The sequence below is a fragment of the Colobus angolensis genome, unplaced genomic scaffold (genome assembly GCF_000951035.1).
Source record: "Colobus angolensis palliatus isolate OR3802 unplaced genomic scaffold, Cang.pa_1.0 Scaffold394, whole genome shotgun sequence".
NCBI classification, from domain to species: domain Eukaryota; kingdom Metazoa; phylum Chordata; class Mammalia; order Primates; family Cercopithecidae; genus Colobus; species Colobus angolensis.
In genome coordinates, this window is record NW_012117310.1 from 3638743 (window position 1) to 3650768 (window position 12026).

At 40.6% G+C, this 12026-nt stretch overlaps 1 protein-coding gene across 3 annotated transcripts in view; it reads right to left on the reverse strand.

The window, feature by feature from the left end:
* Nucleotides 1–12026, reverse strand: part of SLC25A13 (solute carrier family 25 (aspartate/glutamate carrier), member 13) — a 214560-nt gene that overhangs the window by 16903 nt on the left and 185631 nt on the right. For all 3 annotated transcript variants that reach the window (XM_011955113.1, XM_011955112.1, XM_011955111.1), the window contains one exon: nucleotides 618–756. In XM_011955113.1, coding sequence (XP_011810503.1) covers nucleotides 618–756 — 139 coding nt within the window. The remainder of the gene's footprint in view (nucleotides 1–617; nucleotides 757–12026) is intronic.

Below are 12026 nucleotides of genomic sequence, written 5' to 3' on the forward strand. Positions count from 1 at the left end.
AAAAAAAAAAAAAAAAAAAAGAATGAACTGATCCCTGGCATGGCTAATTATTTTCTATCAATGTTTTCAATGGAGCACTGAAAAAAAGAAGATAGTTATTTCCATTTGTGATTTAATTACCACCATCCCCGCATAAGATAGGGAGGAAACAGGTGTCTCTAATTGGCCCAGGTCTTTTCTGGTTCTACTACATTTTTTTTCTCTAACTATTGTTTAAGTTCTGGACAGGCTTTTATGCACTATTTTGTTCAGACATCTTTAAGACAAACATATTCAAATCTTTAAAAACTTCTGGCTAAACAGTTATCATTCTTATGCTATGAAGTAAGACTATGAAATGACATGGAACTTGAATTGGAGTTCCACAATACCACAAAATAGGCCAATATTTAATGAGCCTTTTCTAAAGTTAAGAAATTAAGCTCGTCTAATAATCTCATCTGCCAGAAGGAAGATTAATTTTTTTCCCTTTTTTTTAGTAGCTCTTCAATCTCTAGGCAACTCACATGTATCCTGTCAAGAACTATCAGCAAAAAATTTCAATGTAGTAGCATGCAGCTAGGGAATGGGGGCAGCAAGGGTCGGGGAAGTAACAGAACTCCATGGGGGACACTCACCAGCTATGGCACCAGCTAAGAGCAGGCTTCCCGGGCTAACCTGCCCATCTTCATTTGCAAAGGAAGCCTTCACATGAGCATAGCACGGAAAGTAGATGGCCGAGAAAGGAATGTCCCGCAGAAAGCATGCTTTGGCACCCTGCACATTTGCAAAGGAAGAAAAACCACATGAAACACATATCCCATTGAGGAGATCAAGCTTCTTTGGAACTCACCTCAGAACAAAATATTCCTGGAGAAGACCAAATTAGTACTCACATATTGAAAGGGGAACAGAAAAAAATAACCCAAATTCTGCAAGTAATAAATCTAAACTTTGTTTCTAAAACAAAAACTAGTTTTGTTGTGTGCTGTGAGGGGAGGAGGGCAGTTCTCATTTACTCTAATGCTAAGACTTCAATTAAAACCTTTTTGGAACTCTGCCTGTGACATCCTTTTAAATCCCTACTGGTGGCAAGTCACTGTCATTTCAAGGAAGATCTGTTCTCTGGTCTCACCAAACATGGGTAACAGTAGTCAAGATGCCTCTTTATTTACACACTAGGAAGTAGACAAATTATATAGGTGGGTGGGTGGGGGAGGAAGGGGTTTGCTGTTTTGTACTGTTTGGATTGTTTCCCAGAAAGAAATTACCCATACATAAAAAAATTATATCTTTTCAGGGGGTTCATGATCCTTCTAATTTCCTTATATACTTACTTACCTGCCACCCAGGGTTTATGAAACATTGATAAATGCCTGCTCTAAAGCCTGAAATATTCACAATAATTCGGATACATTTTAGAGCTGTGTGTAGAACAATTAGTTCCTACAGCAAAGTCTTCAACAAACAGTTTCTGTTGCCAACATAATGCTATGCAGGGGCCCCATGAATTGATAAGTGCCCAGAAATATGATATATGATAATGAAAACCACAACACATATATTGTGTTTTGGGTAGGGTGAATGGGAAGAAAATCATCCCTTTTCAACATGTAATGATTTAATACCATTTCTTTCACAGATTTCTAATAACTAAAAATTTCCACCAAATACACAGATTCCCAAAAGAAAATAATGAATCCAGCCAGAGTCAACAGATCTAGCCATACCCGGTGACATTTATTGAGGGCTAGTAATGCTGGATCTTGGGTATTTCTGTTTGATGCTCCAAACTGTCAAAGTTCTTTAACACTATGTATCTGTTACTGTAGCCTTTGTTTTCCTGACACCCACATCTCACTCCTGACTCAAACTGAGCTTGTGGGTAATAAAACCCTTAGTCTTTTTCATATAAATTACTGTTAACTCAAGTCTACTATAACTTAATTAGTTGCCTCACACAAGTAACACAGGCAGGACGTCAGATTTAATCCTATTAAGTTGCATCCTACTTTGGCTCATCCTGCCAACCAGAACAGATGCTTGGAATCTGGATTCTGTCATGCTGGCTCTTTCTCAGTCAACTTACCCATGGATGTGTAGGCATGACTCTGTTCACTCTGTGGACACAAGTATTCAGAGAAGCACGCATCTACCTCATGTACTGCCAAACGGCTCCGGTTTCTGTATCTTGTCCACCCCCAAAGTGTTAGATGTTTAATTAAAATTAAGAATCACAATATCCACCACACCCAAGCTACTCATTTTAGGCACATACAAACGAACGTCCTGGACAGGTCATCTATCGTCCTGGACAGGTAATCCATCAACTGTGCATTTACTGAGGGCTATGCCCTTGGCTTGTTCAGAGGGCACCCTGGAGGTAGTTCCAGAGACAAGTCCAAAACTCAAGACCCTAAGAGTTTCTTCCACTTCTCTCAGTTCTTTCAAAGGGAAAACATATAGTATAACGTTAATATCTGTGTGTAACATCCAAACCTTTTCTTACAACTAGTTTTTTAAAAAGTTATAATTCGGGCAGTTATTGTATAAGGGTAACAATATCAGCATTTAGTTTCTATTTTTCCTTCCTTTTCCCTTTTTGGCCCAAGCCTTCTTGTAAGTGCTGCTAGCTATTCATCCACATGTAGATTCAGTCAAGAAGATAATCATATTAGACACCAAATAATCAACTCAAATGAAGATCACTTTAATCCCAGTTACTCGGGAGGCTGAGGCAGAAGAATCGCTTGAATCTGGGAGGTGGAGGTTGCAGTGAGCTGAGACCGTGCCACTGCACTCCAGCCAGGGCAACAGAGTAAGACTCCATCTTAATAAAAAAATAAATAAATAAAAAATAAAAATTAAAAAAACATTATTTCTTGGAAAAATATATCAGAAACTAAAACCAAGTTTTTAGCTTTTCTTCCTTCCTTTTTTTTTTTTTTTTTTGATATGGAGTTTCGCTTTGCTGCCCAGGTTGCCCAGGCTGGAGTGCAGTGGCGTGATCTCAGCTCACTGCAACCTCTGCCTCCTGGGTTCAAGCGATTCTCCTGCTTCAGCCTCCTGAGTAGCTGGGACTACAAGTACCTGCCACCACACCCAGCTAATTTTTCGTATTTTTAGTAGAGACGGAGTTTCACCACATTGGGAAGGCTGGTCTCCAACTCCTGATCTCAGGTGATCCACCCGCCTTGGCCTCCCAAAGTGCTAGGATTACAGGCATTGAGCCACCGCGCCCGGCCACTTTTAGCTTTTCAGACAAAGATATATTATTTGTTGGGGATGTAACAAAACATAGGAGGAAACAGTCACTAATTTTGTACTGAAACATTAAAGTTTAAAAAAAGGAGGCGAGGGGAGAAAGAGAAACAGATTAACCTGTCTTATGCTATGTGGCTTCAATATGATGAGAAGGCCATGGGAAGACATGACCCAAAATTATAAACATCCCTGAGGCATAGGAAGAGTAAAGGAACCTGAAGAATCAGCTGGGTTTTCTGAAGAAGGACCCACTGAGGGTTCCACCTTCTGAGAGCCTCCTCCTTCCTTTCCTGAAATCATGACAGTAAATCGAGTATCCCTGTTACAAAGGCATCTACAAGAGATGTGAGATGTACTTCAAGAGATGTTGGAAAACAACTCTACATGGCTGAGATGAAAAATGGCTTGATCAAAAACCAAACATACAAATATATATATATATCTCCATATTCCTGAGGAAAGGGTAGAATTGCCTTGTGCAACACTAAAGGAAAAATGCCTAGAAATAGGTTGTATTTCATTTTCCAGGAATCAAGCAATGTGGTCAAAGTGTTTATGCAGACTGGAACAAATGTTAGGATATGCAAGAAGTCTTTGGTGTCTGATTACCTGAGAAAAAGGAAGAAATGGAAAAGTCAAGGAAGCAAAAGAACTTTTACCTGGTGTGATCATCCTGTCACCCCTAGCCATGTGATGAGCACCTGTAGAAACCAAGCCCTTAACCTTCCTCACCTGTCAAAAATACCATAGGCCACCTTCTTCAGGCAACTGGGACAACTGAAACTGTAGGAATGAATGAAGTAATACGTGTAGAAGTCCTTGTAAGGTATCCACTGCATTACAAACATTAAGGGACAGAAATGTGTTCACCTCGAGGGCTTTGTCTCCCTGCCTCTCCTGGCACCTGCTCTGGTGTCTTTCTGTAGAAAATACCTCTCCCAGTCGCATCAGGAGGCGGCCTTTTACCTCTCCTGCACCGCAGGCATCAAAGCCCAATTCCCAAGGAAAGACACAGACTTATTAAATTTCCCTGGCCTCTTTTTCCCCACCACTTCCTTTAGGTCTTAGGCATAAAGGCAGGTGCCAATTTGTGAGACTGCCTTAGGCAATATCTGACCTGTTGCTCTTGCACAATGAAAAGGGAAGCAGGATGTTAAAAAGACTTAAAGTTCTAAGGGTGAAAATGTTTCTCTCCTGGATTTCTTGATAAATCCTTCACTTTGTGGTGAACACCCATTCTCCAGCACTACAGCAAAACATAAACCTGTTTGACTTGAATTCTACTTGTCCAAAGTATAATTTTTACCAAGTGATCAGCCATTCTGAACAGGCAACTTGATAACAAAGGGAAACAGTCCATGCTGCCCTAGAGCCTGCATCAGCAACACAAAAATATTATTTTGGCTATTTAAGAATTAATAAGTTACAAAGGTGCGCCACTTAAAAAAAGTATTTAAACATTCCTGCCATATAAGAAAATCCCCACATTATCCTGCTCTGGGTATTTTTTTTTTTTTTTTTTTTTTTTTTACTGGTTTTCTAGGCAGCTCTGCCCTTAAACATTCTCTGATTGGTCTTGAATTTCCTCAGTATATACTACAATCAGTTGGGGAAAATTAATAAATGCAAAATACAATCATCTAATCTCTTTCTATTCTTTAAATACTTTATCTCTAAAGATGATAAACTATTGGGTTCTTCTTTTTAAATAAAAGGCACACTAATATCCAGACACGGACAACAAAAATCATCTCAGGGTAGACCTATGTTATAAACTGGAAAAAAACTCAGATCTAGTTTAATTATCAACTCTGCCTCCATTCCAATTCTATATCATGCTAAAGTCTCTCCACCATCATTCTATTTAAGATCTAGAAAAGCTTTTTTAAGGGTAGGCCTCACTTAACTTCAAGTTATCAGTCCACAATTGACACAGGCCAATTAGACAGGCTTAGAGATTCTGGCAGCAGAATCATCACGGCAAAAGAATCATTTATTTTGTTTCTCATGCCTTTTTGATGTGGACACTGCGCTGAAAGCCTAAGGAAGCTTTAATCAATTCTCAAGTTGCCAAGTTTGTTTTGCCAGCTCTGCCTGGCATGAAATTGTCAATAGATATATAATACAACAGGATTTGTATCTCTCTTTCTCTTGCATGCATGCTGTCACACATGCACAGCAATTTCCGATGTCTCTTTTTCTTCTTTTAAAACTCTTCATCTTGGATGGTAAATCACCTGCCCAATCAATCCAAAGGGGGGAACAAACCAGTCCTGAAGGATGGTGCTGATAAAGAAGTCAGGGCCAGGGCAGGTCTTTTCGCATGCTAATTCCTGCTTATTCTAGCTGTACCTGCAAACACAGCTCTAAACAGACTATTTCTAATACAGGGAAAGGTAATTACACTCACAAAGGCACCTCTGTGTCGGGCCGGGCACCAGGAGCCAGCAGGTCTGGGAGACGGAGGCTTAACAGAGACTCCAGCAGTGAATGCACATTGTCTAGCATGGGGGAAAATGCCAGACTGGGGACCCTGCAGCATTCAAGACAACAGTGGCGCACCTTGTCTGAGAAGGTTATTCAATGCTTCTGGCACCTGTCGTCAGAGCCACCCAGCCCTCTTTTCCTACCTTACAGGTTTAGAATTTATTTGGCATGTATAATTATATATTTTGATCCTGGAGCTACAAACAATGGGCAGCGTGTCATGACTTGATCCCTTAGCATTCCTCTTGGCTTCCCCCAACCAAGTTAACCCTTAGATACACATCTAGGCAGTGCCTCTCCAGCCCAGTCAAAGGATGGTCAGACCCCACCTACATGGCTGAGATTTGAGGAGGGTGAGTTTCAACGTCTTGCTGAGAAATAGCAATGGTGCCAAGACCTATTATGTAATTGTGTCACTGGTATTAAAACCAAATAGGCCAGCCAACATTTGAAGACTTGATATCAGTAAACATGGAAATTACTTCAATTTGAATAAAAATATGAATGACCATTACTTGGCTTCTTTAGTCCAGGGACTTCAGGGATATGGGTTCTCCTTAATTTCATTGCAGTTCTAACAAAATCATCTTGACAACTCTGGGTTTCTTGTAGGAAATGCTGCTTGTGTCAGTGCTAGTTCTCTATTGTTCTAGTATTGTACATTGCTTTGCCATCAACATTGCTCATCACTGAGATGGACTGAAAACCCTAGACATGGCACAGAGGAATGTTATCACATGGAATTTTAGTCCTGAAGCTGCTAGTCATGTCATCTTCACAAAGGTAATCTATAAAACATGTCCCACCTTTGCTTTATTTCTTTATAATTATTATTATTATTTTTGAGACAGAGTCTCGCTCTGTAGCCAGGCTGGAGTGCAGTGGCGCGATCTTGGCTCACTGAAACCTCCACCTCCAGTTCAAGCAATTCTCCTGTCTCAGCCTCCCGAGTAGCTGGGACTACAGGCATGTGCCACCATGCCCGGCTAATTTTTGTATTTTTAGTAGAGACGGGGTTTCACCATGTTGACCAGGATGGTCTTGATCTCTTGACCTCGTGATCTGCCGGCCTCAGCCTCTCAAAGTGCTGGGATTACAAGTGTGACCCACCGCGCCCAGCTCCCACCTTTTCAGTTATTCTTTCCTTTCCTTTCTTGCCTTCCTCTCATCGTTTTTCTCCCTTCCCTCTGCTTCAGCACCTGCTTAGAAGATGTAAAGTCTACTTCTAGTCTGTTTACTCTGACAGTTTTAACATGCATACAGAACCTACTGTAGTCTTTCTTTTCCTTCCTCCTGTGAAATACTTGTACTTTAGACTACTTAAAAGTATCTCCATTTTATCAACATGCACTTTAATTCTGGCTTCACAAATATTAAGCATTTCAAATAGCTTAATATTGTTTAAATTATATGTATATTTAAATTATGGCAATGTTATTTAGACTGTTAAAGTGAACTAAATACGGCCTGAGAAGAACTCCATACTTTCATATTTGAGTCCTTGTGGATGAACTACAACCTAACTTAATAGTTAGACAAGACTGCACCTGTAACAATAGCTAAGTCTTGGCCAATTCCAGCAGCCATACTTCAACCACTCATACACTGCTCAGTGTTCAAACTGTGTTCAAATAAGGCAAACACTGAGCTGTAACCAAACCAGTTGTTTCTGTACCTCACTTCCGGTTTCTGTATATCACTTCCATTTTTTTGTCAATACAATTTTTTTTTATTGTTGAATACTTTTTTAAAAATTATTATACTTTAAGTTCTAGGGTACATGTGCACAACGTGCAGGTTTGTTACATATGTATACATGTGCCATGTTGGTGTGCTGCACCCATTAACTCGTCATTTCTTCCACCACGTGGCTGCAATAGAGTCTCTCTGAATCTGCTGTTATTCTGGGGGCTGCCTGATTCACGAATCATCCATTGCACAATTAAACTCTCTCAATTTGGATGAAGTTTTTCTTTTAACAAGACTAAACATTTACCACTTTCTTTGCTACTCATTCCTGTCACATCCCCACCTGGGATCACTTTCTAGAATTTCCTTCATTAGGGTTCTACTGGTGATATGCTTTCTTGAGTTTTGCTAGTCTAAAAAATATCTTTACCCTTTTTCTTAAAAGCAATTTTTACAGGGTATACAAGACTAGGTTGAAAGGGTTTTTTCCTCCACCTACTGAAGACACCCCCATTCAACTGTCTTCTGGCTTCCACTGTTGCCATTCTTAGGTTTGCTGTCAGTTCAACTGCTGCCCTTTTGAAGGCAACTTGACTTTTTTTCTCTGGCCGCTTAAGAGTTTCTCTCTAGCTCTGGTGTTCAGCAGTCTTCCTCTGATGTGTCTAGTCTGAATTATTTTCATTTATCCTATACCTGCAATTTGTTGCACTTTTTTCTTTGCTGTTTTTTTTTTTCTTTTTGAAACAGAGTCTTGCTCTATCACTTAGGTTAGAGTGCAGTGGTGCAATCATGGCTCACTGAAGCCTTGACCTCCTGGGCTCAAGTGATCTTCCCACCTCAGCCTCCCAAGTAGCTGGGACTACAGGTGCGTAACACCATGTCTAGCTAATTTAAAAAAAAAAAAAAAAAAGTTTGTTTTTGTAGAAATGAAGTCTCACTGTGTTGCCTAGGCTGGTCTTGAACTCCTGAGCTCCCAAAGTGCTGGGATTACAGGTGCAAGTCATCACATCCAGCCTCCTGTGCTTCTTGAATCTTAGATTAATGGCTTTTATTAGTTCTAGAAAATCTTTAGCCATCATCTCACCTTTTCTTCCAGTTTTCTTTTATATTTGTTAGACCATCTCATGCTTTCCACTGCTGGGGGTGCAGAAAATGATACCCCAAACATATGGCTGCTTTGCCATGCTGAGTGCTTTGAAAATTGAAAGGACTCAGAAATAAGCCTCAGAACCAAGGTATCTCTTCTAAGGTCTCCTCCCATTCCTGCCTCCTCTCATCCTCTGTCTCTCCCAAGCACAGCATGAAGCTGTTCTCTTATCCACCTAGAAACCAGACCCCCAAAGAGGAATGTAATTGCCTTCAACCCCTTCCCTGAGATTTCATTAACCAGAGAAGATCGAAACTCATCTCACAGAGGAAGAGACTGAATACTAAACACAACACCTAGAACTCAGACAACCTCTGTCCCAAATATTGTGTGTTCTCCAGTCCCATTCAATTTCCAAAGATAATTATTTACTTAGCATTGTTTGAGCCTTGGGTCCATTCATTACCCCTAAAAATCATTGACTCCTACATCCTTCATCTCCCCTTCCCCTAGGAAGAAGGGTATGTATACATCTGTATCCCACTGAGTCACTGAGTAATCATTTTCCCGTGATTCTTCCATGCTATGCATGTTAAGATAAATTTGTATGACTTTCTCTCCTATTAATTTGCCTTTTATCAGTTGATTTTCAGTGAACGTTCAGAGGGTGAAGGGGAAAGTGCTTCCTCTTCAACCCTACATACACATGTACATGCCTTTAATCTTTGTCTCTCAGAAATGCATTCGGGATAATTTATCTTCCAGTTGACTAATTCTCTTTTAGGCTGCTTTTCATCTGTTGTTAAAGCCATCTGTTTAATTTTTTTTTTTTTTTTTGAGACAGAGTCTCACTCTATCACCCAGGTTGAAGTGCAGTGGTGTGATCATGGCTCACTGCAGCCTCAACCTCCTGAACTCAAGAGAGCTCCTCTCACCTCAGCCTCCTGAGGAGCTGAGACTACAGGTATGTGCTACCACACCTGGCTAATTGTTTTAATTTTTTGTAGACAGGGTTTTGCCATGCTGCCCAAGCTGGCTGAATTTAAAATTTTAATCATTATAAATATTCTATACTTTTTACTATTTTAAAAATAAAACATTTGTTTTATAATTCTGATAATTTTGAAATTTTAAATCTTTGTGTGTATAATGTTTCCTGTTGTTTTCTGCTGTCTCCTCTTAAAGTGTTTTATTGCCTGTGTGACTTGAGATTTTAATTTTTATCGTGAGCTGCTCATTCTCCTTGTACCATTAAATACAAAAATTCTTCGAAGTCTGGGTTGAAGGTAGGTTCCTCTAGAATTGTGTTTGCTTTTTTTTGAGGACGTGGGGGGAGGGATAGGGTTTCACTGTGCTGCCCAGGCAGGAGTGCAGTCGTACAATCTTTGCTCGTTGCCACCTCCCCATCCTGGGTTCAACTGATTCTTGTGCCTCAGCCTCCTGAGCAGCTGGAAGCCACCATGCCCAGCTAATTCTTGTATTTTTATAGTAGAGACGGGGTTTTGCCATGTTGGCCAGACTGGTCTTGAACTCCTGGCCTCAAGTGATTCACCCACCTCGGCTTCCCAAAGTGCTGGGATTACAGGTGTGAGCCACTGCTCCCGGGCTGTGTTTGCTTTTCTCAGGCCTGGGAGCACTATCAATTGAAGACTACTTAAAAATTAATTTCTAACTTGAGGTTTTTCATATCACTTAAAAAATATAAATTCAGCCTGCAAGCCCATGGAGAGCTGTTTGAAGTTCCTGATTCCTGGGGAGTGTTTCCCTGCACCCTCCTTTTCTCTCCCTCCACTGAGAAGCAAGGCAATTTTCCTTGTAGCCTAGGGTAGCAGGGAACACTGCTATTTTACCCTTCCACTGAGGGTGTAGCCTTTTGAGATGCCAACTTCATGGCGAGGATTTTCTTTAGGTCTAGGAATAGAATAAGAAAAGAGTGATATCTATGGTAGAAACTTTCAGGAGGCCGTATCAGGAATGTGTGCATGTAGCATTGACACCTGGAAGTAAATACCTTCTTAAACTGCGTCCTAGGTGCCCTGCTTGCTTCACCTTAGCCCTAGCCTTTTTCTTTTTTTTTTTTAAATACTTAGCACTTTGGGCAGTTCCTGATTGTCCCGAGACTTTTAAAATTATTGTTCACATTCAAGTGTCTGGCAAATGCCATCAAGGCAAAAAAGAGCTTTATAGTTCTGCTTACCTCACCTATTTTTAGGCTTGAATATTCCTTACTTCCTTGACTTGTATGTGTAAAAAGGCTTTTATGAAATATATTATCCAACATTTTTAGTTGTTTCCAATTGGATGATCAGTTAAAAATCTGCTCTACAGGCCAGGCACAGTGGCTCATGCCTGTAGTCCCAGCACTTTGGGAGGCCAAGGTGGGCGGATCATGAGGTCAGGAGATCGAGACCATCCTAGCCAACATGATGAAACCCCGTCTCCACTAAAAATACAAAATTTAGCTGGGTGTGGTGGTGTGTGCCTGTAATCCCAGCTACTCAGGAGGCTGAGGCAGGAGAATCACTTGAACCTGGGAGTCGGAGGTTGCAGTGAGCCGAGATCGTGCCACTGCACACCAGCCTGGTGACGGAGCAAGACTGTCTCAAAAAAAAAAAATATATATATATATATATATATGCTCTACCAATGGCTAGAAATCCTATAGAGAGAACTTAATGTCTTATTGAGGAGATGCTCAATCTGGTTGTTCCTGACGCTTTCTCTTGACACATATTCTTTAAAATGTGCAATGATTATGCAAGCAGTGCCCTCTGATAATTTTTTTGTTTTTCTCCTTGATATAGATCACAAAGTCCAGGGAGAAAGTAAAAAGCTCTTTTTTCGAACCCTCTTCAATACACCCTACGAGCACCATTTCTCTACAACAGCAACCACTAGGGCTAAGCTAGCTGAGCTGGTGTTCTCCTTGCATTTCACCCAACTATTTTTTTTTTAAACCACTCAGCTAGCTGAGCTGAGCTGGTGTTCTCCTTGTGTTTCACCCAACTATTTTTTTTTTTTTTAAAGACAGGGTCTCAACTCTGCTGCCCAACGTGGAGTGAAATGGTATAATCATGGCTCATTGCAGCCTGAATCTCCCAGGCTCAAGCTCTCCTCTTGCCTAAGCTTCCTGAGTAACAAGGACTACAGGCACACATCACCACGCCCGATTAATTTTGATTTTATTTTTTATTTTTAGTAGAGATGACGTCTCACTATGTTGTCAAGGCTGGTCTCAAACCCTTGAACTCAATCGATCCTCCTGCCTTGGCCTCCTAAAAGGCTGAGATTACAAGCATGAGCCACCGTGCCCAGCCCATATGCAAGCCTTCTGAATACTTCATTTTTGAAGAGGATGATTTAGACACAGAAGTATATTGCATTCAAAGAAACACATACTCAAAATGTATCATCTTAAATATGGACTTATATCTGAATTATGCTTCCATTCTGCATCAAATTCAGTACATTACAGGAGTAAGAATACAGGTTTTATAATCAGAGGCCTGGTCTCAGATCA